The 14,109-nt window shown below is 35.1% G+C and overlaps 1 protein-coding gene across 2 annotated transcripts; it reads right to left on the reverse strand.

The window, feature by feature from the left end:
- Positions 1–2,598: 2,598 nt before the first annotated feature.
- On the reverse strand, positions 2,599–9,053 carry LOC110800706 (protein arginine N-methyltransferase PRMT10). 2 transcript variants are annotated; one of them, XM_022006017.2, is made up of 8 exons: positions 8,753–9,053; positions 7,935–8,127; positions 7,744–7,849; positions 5,971–6,160; positions 4,211–4,396; positions 4,029–4,112; positions 3,123–3,352; positions 2,599–3,019 (listed from the first exon to the last, which is right to left on the reverse strand). In XM_022006017.2, exons 1-7 carry the CDS (start codon positions 8,954–8,956, stop codon positions 3,176–3,178), a joined length of 1,140 nt encoding a protein of 379 aa, XP_021861709.1. In that variant the 5' UTR covers positions 8,957–9,053; the 3' UTR covers positions 2,599–3,019; positions 3,123–3,175. The 2 variants fall into 2 exon arrangements, with proteins under 2 accessions (XP_021861709.1, XP_021861710.1); XM_022006018.2 differs by lacking the exon at positions 2,599–3,019 and adding an exon at positions 3,429–3,538 and having other exon boundaries at positions 3,152–3,352.
- Between the last annotated feature and the right edge of the window lie 5,056 nt (positions 9,054–14,109).

A 14,109-nucleotide genomic window follows, 5' to 3' on the forward strand; every position in this document is an offset into this window, starting at 1 on the left:
TGTAGTTAAGGTTCGGGAGCCAGCTAGACGGCAGTTTATAGTTATCCTCCCGAGCCAAAAACCACTGGAGGAGATCCACGTAGTGCTGATGGTTCTGATCCGGAGCAGCCACCCCCCCCCCCCCATATCAGGATCAGGCATCACGAACCACTTTGGAGGGCGATAGAAATTGGGGTGCTTCGGATCCGTCGGCACGCGAACAAGCAACCACTCCGTCTTCCATTTATGGTCGGAGCTGAGGTAAGGGTATGTCGTAATGTAGTTCGGCTCCCCTCTCCTTCGGGACTTTTTGTTGATGATGGTCCACCAACCATACCCATCACCCTTGGAAGCATGATTGAAAGACAGATCGTGGAGATCCTTAAAAACGGAGACAGAACAGGGAAAGTTAACGAAGTTGCACACCCATCTAAATCCGATGATGTGCCTCATAGACTTGGGTGTAAGTTGGGCCAAACTGATGTTGTACGACACCAGGAGCTCGGAAATGAACGAATCCAAGGGAAAGCGGAGGCCATTCTCCAAGTGATGAGTGTACACAGAGATGAACCCCTTCGGCGGATGAGTCACCCGAGGACGCTCCTGGTCGGGAAGTTCACACCAGTACCCCAAGGCATGCTGGATTCTGTATAGCTCCTCGGCCTTCCGATGATAGTTCCCCAGCTTCGCCTCCACTAACCAGTCACCACTGACTGATTTCTCCAACGGACCATCAATCTTGGTGGTCTCATGCAAAATCGGAGCATACTTACCCTTCGGATCAGCTTCAGTCCAATGAACTGGAAACTCAGGGTAAGGACGGCGGACACCCGAAGAACCAGCCTTCTTACCAGAAGCAGCGCTTTCAGACACACCAGACCCTCCAACAGCGCCATCTTTGGAGGCGTCCCAACCAGTCGAGCGTTTCTCCATCGGCTTCTCCGAAGGCCAGCCCCTCGAAGTTTTCTGTACCCTTCCCGAAGGCACATCCTCCCTCTCACTAGAAGAGCCAACGACGAACTTACTCTTGCCCTTATTCTTCGCCATGGTTGCAAATTCTCGGTCTAGGGTTTAGATTGAGGAGTAGAGGAAAGAACGAAAAAGTAAGGAAAATTCAGAAACAAGTTACCTTTTTCCGAAGCGGAATTCGCCGACAAAGCGAACGACACAAGTTCCCGAAGTTAAAAGCTGACTGAATTCCGTAGATCTGAAGAAACTCGAAAACTGCGATCACCGGAAAAAGAGAGGAAGTTTGTGTAAAAGAGAGAGAAAGTAAAGGTTTGAAGGAAGCTTTGCGCCCAGTATTTATAGGGAGAAAAGGCGCACCAACTTCTTTTCAACCCACGATCTCCATGACACAATACAAGTCCCAACACTTGTCATCAATGCAAATCATCCCTTTTCAAAAAGAGAGGGAACTTTTGGACTTCTGACAGCTGGAAACCCACCCATTTAATTCTAAATGGACCGGGTTTGGGGGGCATGTTGTTTGGGCTTCCAATTGATATTCAATTGGGTCACTAAGTCCAAAGCCCAATGGCTCTCAACAACAGCATCAAACCTACCACAATGGTTGTTCAGCCATCCATTAAGGCCCAAGGCCCAATAGCAATAAATGACCTATGGGCATTTATTATGCAAACACTATAAATAGGCCGTCAAGGCTCACACCTCAAGGTACGTCCAATTTATCGCCTTAAGACTACTCTTCTAGAGAACTTCTCTCTAGAATCCGAGCATCGTTCTTACTTAGGCATCGGATGGGCTTTCCTCGGAAACACCCCCGAGGCTAGTGACTTTACTCTTGTGCAGGTGAATTCGGACTCGACTCATTCAAGCAAGCAAGATCTTCAACACATACGAAAGGGCCTTCATTCGAAGCCCATTGTTTCCACCTTTACAACACCGGAACAACTGGTTTTGGAGGGAAATCTAATTGGATTAACTAACATTCACTCATTCAGTTAAGTTACATTAACGCTGTACACACGATTTTTAGTTGCATTCACGTAACGTTGCTACGGAGTACTTGCTAAATCCAGCCTGTTGTAAATAATCTACATGATAATGCTTTTGAAGATTACAACTTTGAATTTATTTTATTTATTTTTTTGAGAAGGTAAGATAAAAGACCATTCTAAACGTTCTCTTAATTTAATTAACATTGCATCATAAGAGTATTAATACTTATATTCACCTTATTTTCACTTATTAAACCAGATCATAAAAAATAAGTGAAAATCACTTATTAAATCAGATTGGAAAAAATAAGTAAAAATCAGGTGAATAGGATCACACCATAATTGTAGTACATATCACAAAGGCCAGCTTGTTATATCATATCGACATGGTTTTATGATTTTGAAAGATTATATGCTTCGTACAATTAATCAATCATCATTAAGTGTTTTAATCATATGGACCAGTCAATATCGGTTTTTTACACCAGCGTTCTTATCATTCTCTTTCTTATTAGTGGCTGAACAGATTTTATATACTAGTCACAGCAAATCAACCTGATTTCTCGAAAAATTTGGAGTTTGATAAGTAGTTATTCTAAGACTGGAGGTTTTTTAAGAGGTAAAAATGTCAACAAGAGCATCAATAGTGGCAAACTGGTACAGAGGAACATTCATCAGTATATAATGATGACCCTAGGAATTGCAAAAGTTCTGAAGGAAAAAAAATCAACAAAAACAAATGCAAAATTACTGGAAACATCAATAAATATTTGTTCATTTCACCACTATTTTCTACTGTTACGTATTACATCATTCAACGTCAAAATCATATTTGCCTCGCCATGAGCTCTGTTTCAGTCAATACAGATGAACTCAAACCCATTTGTCGTACCAAAGTAAGATCCTTGTAGTCATTCAGGTTAACACAGAAATTGGTATATCCGACAATTAAACCAGCAGAAAAAGCTCGAGAGTACGTTTAAAGAAGGGTCACCACATCCAAATAGACTTGACCATATCCTGACAAGTTTCAACAGCGTACCAGACTTCTGCTTTATGTCTTCTGAGTCATAGCAGCTCTGGGGAAACAAAGCAAAAGATTATGAAAAACATAATTTTCACAATGTTTTTATACAGCTAAATGTTTCTGAATCGAGAAAAGCTGCAATGCTGAAACCATACCATATTTTGCTGTAGTAAGACTCCAGAGAAGAATGCTTCATTAGTTTTCTTCCTCACTCTATGAAGAACTTCTTCCTGAATGGCTGAAGCGGCTGGCCAGACGCTAGTTTGAACTCACACCCAAACTCAGCTTCTAACAGTCGATGGTTTTCTTTAGAACGGTTCATCACAAAGGAAATACTCATATTGTCTCCTTTGTTGCTACGAATAGGAGAATTTAAGAGAAAGACCTGAGATTGACCCAAAAATATATCACAACAGTGGCCAACTTGCAATGACATCATTTAGTATCATTATCAAGCATACCATGAGAATTCGGCAATCGACGATAGATTTCATCCACATGGTCCCTGATTTATCCCATCATAAAATATTTGCCTATTTTAACATTTGTGATTTACTACACGGCGTACACGCTGCGAATCACAACATTTGAAGTAACAAGTTGGCATTTATTTCAGAATATAGGGAGGATCACATACAATATATTTCCATGCAAGACCACTTAATGTACAGCTATCCTAATTTCAAATAAAAACTTAACAAAAATATCTGCAAGTTGAGAATGGTATTCAACTGCTGCTGAAGTTTTCTACTTCCTGAAGGTCATCGTAGTTGTCTTACCTATATATAAGTATCACTTTGACAGCAAAAATAACACATGAAAGCCAACTAAATGTATTCTCTTCTTTCTATCTACTCTGTACTTTCTTTAATGAAAGTTAAAAAGTGATACCCATCCCCAGAATCAATAACATTTCTTGCTATTAAGGACATGAAGATGAAGATTACTATCAAGGATTAATCACTGCCTAGAGTTAAAAATATGGCAGTCTATTCTACGTTCTTAATAATACAAGTATAAACAAAGTTCCAACATGCTGTATTTGTATGTGCTCTACTTACTTGCTGACCCCAATGCGTGCCATTTTCAACGCTGGGGGCTGTTGACAGCTCAATCTCACATTTAGCTGGACTTTCGCTTCTTCCCTGAGATACCAGAATAATAAATAATCAAGGAAATAAATAATCAAGGAAATTCTTAGCAAATATCAAGCATGCTATGGACATAGAAAAGTTCAACTTACTCGGAAATGAACATCAAACCAGCCTCCAAACCCAGAGAACCTTGTATCCTCCTCCAAGATTGATGAGAAAAATTGAGTTTTAATGACAAGAATATCATCAACTGTAGCAGTTAAACAATCCATCTCCTTGATGATGGCAGCTGTCCCGATGACTTGTTCAGGACGAAGGTTGTTCCACAATGAAGTCTGAAATCATAACTGCCGACTTCAATAAAATATATAATAAAAGCTAAGGGTCTGTTCGGTATTATTTCCTGTTTTGAGTTTTTCGTTTTTTAAAAACTGAAAGCTGATTTGAGTTTTATTTTTTATTTTTTATAAAACTGATTTAAAACAACATTTTGTTTTCATAGGGGATACTCTGTCATGTTCATTTTCACTTGTTACCTTCGTTCTTTTTTCTCGCCCAAATTATAGCCATGGCTTCCTATCAAATCAAATCTTAATCTAATACCACCATTTTTTTCCTCTCATGTTATTTATCATCCTTACCTAGATAAAGTATCACAACTTAAAATATTCAAATAAAAATGATAAATTTCACCATCTGTATCTTCTTGTCGTTCCAAGCTTCCAACCACCATTATCACTGAGGTGGAACCTGGATGGTGTTCGCAGGTGTGGGTGGTATCGGCTACGGTTAGGTGGTGCAGAAGGCGGCGGAGCCGTGGTGGTGTATACGGAGTATGTACTAATAGGATGCATGTAATCTCTTTTATGGGATTCATCCATTGTTGGGGTTGATTTTCTTTTGTTTGTGTTGTTGTCTGGTTTGGTAGATGTGATTGAGTTTTGGGGATTATTACTTCAAACAGTGCGAATTGAATTTTTGGTAATGGACTTATCCACCCAAGTTCTATAACTGATAGATGAGTAGCCGGCGTCGCCTCCTCACAAGACGGAGTGATCTATGTCGTCTGAATTGAATTTTGGGTAATTGTGATTCTGGAGGAGATATAAATGAGAGGCATAGAGACGAATGAGTGAGATCATGCGTGTTTTTGAAAACTAATTTTCTGGAGGAGATATAAATGAGAGGCATTGAGATGAATGTCAGAGATGATGCGTGTTTTTAAAAACTAATTTTCTAAAACCACTCTTTGTAGTTTCTACTTTATCGTTTTTGTTTCCTGAAAACCACCAGTTATTTGTTTTATTAAACCATTTAGCCGAACAGGTTTTGGTTTTTTCTTTGGGGTAAAAAACGGAAAAACAAGAAACAACTGTGGTGCCGAACAGCACCTAAACAAAACATAAGGGTGTGTATTGTACTTCATCTGTTCTCTTTTATTCACATCGTACTTCTTTGGGAAGTTGCAAAAAAGTTGGAAAGAAGCCAAGATTGTGCCCCCAAGAACACACAAAAGCGTACAAAAACAACTTGACATGAAGCTATAATAAAGAAGGAGAGAAAGCGTTCAAGCAAACATACACGCACATACACCTTTCACAAAAAAATAAGATATGCACACATTCACAGACGCCAAAAAAGTACTTGTCGGGGTGAAAATACAGAAAACCCTCACTATAAATTTAATGAAGTTTAATTTCCTGAACATACACTTTTAGAAAGATGTAAATTAGCCAACAGATCTGTAAAATGAGATGCTGAACCCATACACGAAATTGTTAACAGGGTTTGAAGAGAAAGAAAAAAATTCCAAACAGAGTAGAAGAGAAACAAATCTCAAAAAGGAAAACATCATAGTATTTTTTTATCATTGCTCTATTGCAATTAAGGGCAAAAAATGAGCACTGACCTGTAGGTAATATTTCTTCTGCTCCTCAGTGAAGGACTCTGTGAGAATACTCATATCTACACCATAGGAGTTCTTAGTATCATCAACAAAACCATGCCATTCTTCCATACCTCCATCAAAGTGATCCCTTTTCTGATCTATCAAGTGAGACTTTATAGGAGCCAACCATATGCGTGCATGACTTGGATACCTGCATGTCCCAAATTTCCTCCAGTTATTTAACAGATGTGTCATTACAATGTCATGACACCAAATAGGAACAATCTATCTGAGGAGAGGCGTCTACAAGATACTATTAAATGCACAACAATGTGATCTGAAGCATCGCCCTATTTTCAGCTTCTAAATAGTTAAATACATTTCTACATATCCTTCCCCTTTGATAAAGGGGCAGTCCTGGAATAGAAGCCATCAAATGAGAAACAACTATCAATAAGTGTCAATTACTTCTCATAAACCATACAGCAAAAAGCTTGCTAAAATTCCCAAAAAATCGAAGCAACTAACTTCTTCTACTTCATCTGTCAGCAAAAAAAACATAAAATTGACCTGAGAAAATATTCAGGTTGCTTCAAGCACCAAAACCTTAAATCTGCTTGGTAAGACACTAAGACCTTAAGGTACCAGTTGGCTCATCGATAACTTCTAACGGAAAGGCATTTGAAGTTTCGAACTTACTCCAAATTCAGTATGTGAATTTCCTAAAGGTCCAACCATCTACCATCTTAATTCTTAAGTCGTCACTTTATCATACTACCGAAGTTGCAACAATTTATCTCAAGCAAAAAGCTAACAAGCATCAAAGTTGTCTACAATGGATGAAACAATCACTTCTTGGACTGTTCCCTTCACCAGAGATTTTACCAAGGCCATGCATCCTAACTAATAGCCTTCTCTCACCTAACAAGCAATGCCACATCCACTAGATTACTTTCATTTACATTTTCAAACCTCAACTAGTTTGTCTTCTGCATACTGGTCTATCAGTTGAGCAAAGAAATTATAAATGCTATCCTAAACCATATGTTATTTGATTGTTACAGAGTCATAGAGAGGAAATGGACATTAGAGAGAAAACAGCTTATTAGTTGCAAGTTTGCAACAGTGATACTTAAAATTACACCTAATTTCAACTTCATATTGAAATATTACCAAAACATATTTACCTCACCAAATAACCCTTACACAAAGTGCTCAAGGTGGAACTTCAAGTCAACAATTTCTCAAAATATTATACCCGGTGTTAAAGCCTTGATTACGTTAGACAACTAAGAAATTTGATAGTCTGGGTGTGGCTCCCACGGGTAAGTTTCTTTGAATTTAATAACAGAAAAAGTTATATGGGATCTCTATGCAAACCAAGGGAACAACATCCTTGTCCCCTAAGACTATTTAGCAGTTGTTTCAAAGGTATGTCCTGGCATCCTAGTTCAGCCCCCATAACCCCTCGCAATAACATAAAGGAATATAAGTGACCATTCAAAAGAGTCACTAATTTAAAATCCTAATCCTTTTTGTTTCATGTTCAAAAAGTAACACTGGTAGTAAAATGTCAAAATAACCCAAACTTACTTCTTTCACTTCTACAGTTCCATTAAAAAAAGTAACAAGGATATTAAGGCAGGGCCAATACATTTCAATGTATTCTCGGTTAATAAAGCCAGCCCCTTACAATTCTCTACAAATAATAAAAGAAGAAGGAATTTCCAGACTACACATAAGCAAAGAGATTGGAATCGGAAAGAAAACGCCATAAACTTATATATGACTTACATAACTCCAGTTGGCTTCAGCCATCGATCTCGTGCACATATCACAGAATCAAACATGGACTCGCGCAGTAGGAAGTATCCCATCCACTCAGATATAATTACATCAACTGTTCAGCCAATAGCATCAAGGGTTACAAAATTTCACTGATTACAACTGAAGGGATAGAAACCAGAGTAAGAAGTAATAAAAACCTTTTTCCGGAAGAGTTATATCTTCCATGGAACCCTCAATGACTTCAACAACATCCTCAAGGCCATTCGCTTTAACAAGAAGACGAGCATGCTCAGACATCTTTGTAGCTTCCACTGCATAGACCTTTCTTGCACCCGCTTGTGCTGACCAAATTGCAAGAATACCACTACCAGTTCCTACATCCAACACAGTCTTTTTCCACACAAACACAAACAGATAACAGAAATCAGAACAGGACCAAACCTCAATGAGCAATCAAAAGCCAATCACTGAAAAAGATGATAACTCCATTAGGAAATGGTCGTCACATCATCCCAAACCCTAATAACTAAGGATATGACATGAATTCCCTTGCAAAAATACCATTTATAAAAAAGAAATAGTGAAATACAATCTTCACAGTTCACACTCTACATCTATCAATTCCGAGTAATGTCGTAAAACTATCATTGTTATACTCTCTCTATCTCTCAATTCCATGTAAAGACAGGAAACGTTTTTCGAGACGTTTCGAAAATACTCAGTAATACTTCATACATACAACTATAAAAGCCTTACAGCAGAAATCCACAAAACCAACATGATCAGAAAATTCACAGCAAACAACGTGCGCCAACAAGCAGCTCTTAACTAACAAAATGACATCAAAAACAGAAATCCAAGATTTTAACCCAAACAAGCCCCAATTACCAATCAAAATTGTACAAATTTTGACGCATTGGGTCCCGAAAAAAGCACCATAAACCCAAAAATTGCAACAAGAAATTGGAAACTTTGATAAAGACATTAACTTAGTAAAGAAAGAGAAGAGATAAACCTTTCCTTGAAAGTGGTGTGTGTTCTGGAAGATGGAGTTGTAGTAAGCATCCATTCTGACACGATCAGAGAGCATTTCTTTCTGGTGGTACAAGTAAGAGTAAGTGCAGAAGTAGTTGGCGTAATCCACCCCTTTGTCCACCGAGCCATTGGCTGCGCCGCCGAGTCCTCGCTCTCCGCCGCCATTTGCAAATGGGCTTCCCATCTTTTTCTCTCTTCGCTTCTTGGTGGAGTCTAGTGGAGGTGCGGAGGACTGAAGAGAGAGAAAATTAGAGGGAGACTGGAGGAGGGGAGGGGGTAGAGAAATTTAGGGCAAAGGGTTTTATACTCTTTAATTCCTCAAGGTGATTTTATGTGGGTCCTGTTGTATCTTTATCTTTTTCTCTGAAAATGAAATCAAATTATAAACGGATAAAGTGTGTAAAATAATTTCTTAATTTTAATTTGTTCGTTCATTTATATGGAAAAGTGAGGAAAATAAAATGTGTGAAAATAAATTTCGGAGTAGTTATATTTTGTCTGTTTATTTTCATACTTTTTTCACCAGAAGTGATAGAAAAAACCAAAGAAAATAAATTTAAACAAGGGAAAATTGTGTAGTACTCCATCTTACATTTTCCACAATAATTAGCCAAACAAATTAAATTTAGTGATTTTCACATATTTCTTCAGATTTATTATAATTATGTAATTTAACACTTTTGGGTTTACTACATTTCCCTATGTCGTATGTAAAACTCGTGCCTTGCACGGGCCAGAAGACTAGTTAAGAATTAATTATGATGTCAGTAGTAGACTAATTGGTAAAAATATGGATTAACGTAGCATTTGACATAAATTGTTAGAATGGTGGGTAGTAATGGACATACTCTCTAACAACCTAGGTAGTAATTGGCAAATTTTCGTCCCGATTCTCTTCAACTGATTTTTGCTTATGAGACGAACCGAGCTATTAAAAAGTATCTCAAACGATTAAGCATACATTTGCAAAACCGGGTGCATTTTTCTAAGGTATATATTTAACCATCTAAATTAATTTGAATTATAGTATATCCTAATTTAATTTTCTTTAACTAATACGAATTGATTGGTCGAATTGATAACATATTTGTCTTGAATGTAACTTTTTTTTTTAAACTCACTAGCCTTGAGTTGTACTTATTCGAATTGACATGTTTGGACATGTTAGATTAGGTAATGTACCTCCCTTGTAATTCTAACTTCATTCCTTCTACATTCAATAATATCTTACTCCCTCCTTTTCTAAATGTTCTTCCCGTTTCTATTTTTGGCGTTCCTAATTGTTCTTCCCAATTGGAATCTGCACTATTTTTGCCATATTTTATCCCCAAAATACCCTCATTCTACTATTTAATCTATTCTACTATTTAATAGCAGGCCAATTTAAAAGAAATTTAGAGTGCCACGTGGCTTCTCTTTACAAATTCGTGTATTTTATTATAAAAATAAAAATAAAAATTGTTTCTTCTATCTGTCACGTCGTTTGAGAGACTTTCATCTTGTTTCATTATATTCTCTTGCCCAGAAAACAGAATACTTCATATGCAATTCAACTTTAAAAACAACTATCTACAATTCTCTTCGATCTTTAATATTGCACCTGTTTGGTTAGGAGCTGTTAACTGTTAGTTGATAGATGGTCTAACTGTTAGCGGTTAGCTGTTTGCATTAGCTGGTTGCATTAGTTGTTTGTGTAAAAGAGTGTTTGGTAAATTAGCTGATAGATGTTAGCTGTTTAATATGTAAAATGACCATTAAGGAAATTGACATACTTTGTTTCTTATTAGAGCAAGATTAGCGCTAGTCTGAGCAATAGTCTGAGCAGTGATCTTTTTGAGTATTAACCTAAGACCTCCCATTTAAGTAGAAGAGTATGACAAAAGTCTGAGCACGAGTCTTGGAATTTCAAGACTCTACTTAAGACGTTTAAACAGTAAATTCAATCTTAATTATTATTATTATTTTATTATTTTATTATTTTCTTAAGTTTGAGGAGTCTTGAATGAGTACGAGGGTGAAGTGGAAAAATTAAGTAAGTCTCAAAGGGTCTCAACAAGAATCTGAGAATTTGAAAATAAATAAAAATTAATAAAAATATGATGTGGAAGTCTTAGCTTATACTAGCGCTAATCTTGCTCTTAATATTAGACAAATAGTTTATTGTGTTAATTTTTTTCTCTTTATATTTTTCTAATAAACATTGACTAAATAAAATAAATTTATTTTTTTAAAAAAATGATTCTTAATTTAATTTTTTTAATAATATATATTTTTCAAATAGAGAAATATTACTAATTAATGATATTTCAAGCATGATTGCAATATACTTTAATTGCTTCAAAGTACTAATATAAAATTTATTACAACAAAAAACGAATCTACTAAATAAGGTGAAATGAGAAAGTGTGAGTAATGTTTTTAAGAGAAGAATATGTAGGGTACCAAGGTTGATAGTGGTTGTACTTATAGGCAATAGTAGGACAAAATAGTCATTTTCATCCACTTTCTCAAACCTCTAATTGCAAAAGGCTCGTATATTGAGCTTTTTCAAAATTAGCCTTTTCACCCCAAAACTCTCTTCCAATCCTCTCCTAACCAAACACTCCCAATTAGCTTTTTCTAAAGGTCAAACCTCTAATTCACCCCAAAAAGCTATTTTTTTTCTCAAATCTCTCCTAACCAAACACCCCCATTATCTTCCTTCTGCTTTCGAGTTTGTTTTAGAAAAATTGTATGCAAATTCGCTAAATTTCATTATTAGTTTGGCAAAATCAAGATATGTTTCTCTGATTGATTATGCAACTTTATTTAATTATTCTTCAAATTTAAAATCTAGATTACAATGGTGTAACTAAGATTTTACTTTTCCGTCAAGTTGCAGTTACATCTCATATCCACATAATAAAATCTCTTCACTTTCCCCAAAACTAACCCCTCAAATTCCTTTTTTTTTTTTACTAAGGTCATCCCTCTCAAAGTTTATCAAGAATCAAAATACATTATTCCAAATCAAACTCTTAGAACGGTTCTTTTATATTTTCGATTGAATAATCAACTTAGGAGTAAACAATTGTTGATATTATTATTTCTGGTTTTTTTCAATTACAAATTAGGAATTTTTAAAACAGTTTTATCTTCTGATCTAATTTTTTTTGGTTATATTCCTTCCTCTATTGTTTTATGCAATTCTGTTGATTATTATGAGTAATTTATTTGACATGTACCACTTAAATCCGGCATTTAAATTGTCATTTTCATAGTTTTCCAATCTTATCACGAATTCTATTTTTTCTGTTGGAAATGTTCAATTTGCTATCTGGAACCATGGGTCCTTTTTTTTCCTTCTCCTACGCGTTCGCTTGGATTTTGAGTTCAATTAATTAGATTTGTGAATTTATGTTGTTTTAAACTTTCAGATGAATTTAAGGAATCTTATAAACTAATCCCAGTACGTATTTTCGAAATCTCTGTAATTGAATTAACTTTTCCAGAGTGCAAACCGTGTTCTACAGACTCAACAATTTTGTAAGTGGCACTCTAGATTTTCTTTAAATTTTCTATTATTAAATACTTTGTAAAATATATTGGTAACATGCTTACATTTTGTATTAATCGTGTTATTTAATTTTTTTTTGATTTTTAGGAATGTTATTACGTAATTATTTTGATATTTGATACCGGTTACCATTATTCTATTAGCAATTTTTTATTTTCCATGGTTTGTTTGAGGCATCTATTAATTTGTTGTATTGGGTATTTAAGTTTGTGGTTTATTTGTTTTTTCTAAGTTTGATTGAATTTCGAATTATAGAAATTTCGGTTTCTGATTTGCATGCACGAAATTTGGGATTATACTATGTATGATTCAAAGAAAATTACGACCTTAATTGATATATTTCTATGTTCGGATCAATTGCTTCACATGACAGTCTGCTTACAAATCATCATTCGCAACCACTAAAAACTTGGATACCTGAAAAATAAGTAAAAACTTAGATAAGTGAAAAATAAGTCTCTTTTGATCTTCAAGTTTCTTCGATCTTTATTTTGTGGGGAGTTAGAATTAAAGGAATCAGTTTTATTTTTTTCTCTTTCAACTTGCTGGTCATTTCATAGCTTGAAATTTTCCTTTTTTTTAACAATTTGAAATAGGTTCAAGAATTAAAGGGTGTTTTACCTTGATGTTTGTTCTGCATTTAAAATATATTCGAGAATTAAAGGGAGTTCTACCTTGATGTTTTGTTCTGCATTTATTTTAAATGGATCAAAGTTTAAATTTTAAAAATCATCTTGAAATAGAAAAGCGAAGGACATTAAATTAATTAAATACATAGATCTTTAGACTCCTTTTGTCAGTTTCCTCTGGTTAAATAAGCAATACAAATTCGGTATGAGAAGGTTGAAACATGGGGATCTTAATGTTGCAATTTTGTGAGATGATATTAACTAAATTTTGTGTAGGTTTGATTGTGTTACATACTTCAAGATTCAGCAGGTGATGTCGTTGGAAAAGAATATTGACAACGCTCATAATAGGTTGTTACTGAATAAAGATGCTGAGAAGTGTGATGAAACGAAAGCAAATAAGTATCTCTTCAACTATTTATACAAAGGGCCAAGTGAAATAGTGACAGGTACAAGTGAGGTAAGAAATAGAGATGACATAAAAGGAATTTCAATGTAAAGGTCATGAGTTGTTGGAGTTAATTGATAAGATAATGATGATATATGTATTAATATGTATTGATAATATAGCGATGCTTAAACTCTAAGTTTTACCCCATATCTGATATCGACTAATTGTTGTACGAAGTATGTATCTTCCCCTTTCATTTCTGTGTATAAATTTTTGGTCATTTGATAGAATTAAAATTAAAAACAAAACAAAAATTGTGCATCGCACGAGGTTAAAACTAGTTTCCTACCATATTTATACCTAGTATTTAAAAACTAAAACCATAGGTGATAAGGAGACATGTGTCCTCACCTCATCAATCTCTCATTTTTTTTTTCTTTTTTTTCCATAATTAAAATAAAAAACTAAAAAGACATTAATATTAATGTGTACTTGTATTAAAAGAAGGAAAACCCAAAAGAATTCCCATAAAAACACTTAAAATACACCACTAAAAATAAATAATCAAAACTTAATGAGCTAACTTACTTTGTTATTAATATTCCATAACAATAACAATAAACATTAGTATTTACTACGTATGAGTTAATAGTTTTAAAAAAAAATTAACTCAAATTAAATCATAATAAACTAAACACCTTCTTCATCAACCTCTCATCTTCCATGCATCCTCTTATAAATAATTTGACTAACAATCATTT

Source organism: Spinacia oleracea, chromosome 2 (genome assembly GCF_020520425.1).
Source record: "Spinacia oleracea cultivar Varoflay chromosome 2, BTI_SOV_V1, whole genome shotgun sequence".
NCBI lineage: Eukaryota > Viridiplantae > Streptophyta > Magnoliopsida > Caryophyllales > Amaranthaceae > Spinacia > Spinacia oleracea.

What these genes read in the sequence shown, in the direction of transcription:
- LOC110800706 (XM_022006017.2), bottom strand. Translation starts at nt 8,956, where the DNA reads ATGGGAAGCCCATTTGCAAATGGCGGCGGAGAGCGAGGACTCGGCGGC. An exon ending in CTGAAGCCAACTGGAGTTAT is followed by an intron (nt 6,161 to 7,743) that starts GTAAGTCATATA and finishes TGGGACATGCAG; the next exon opens with GTATCCAAGTCATGCACGCA. An exon ending in GCACGCATTGGGGTCAGCAA is followed by an intron (nt 3,353 to 4,028) that starts GTAAGTAGAGCA and finishes GGTCAATCTCAG; the next exon opens with GTCTTTCTCTTAAATTCTCC.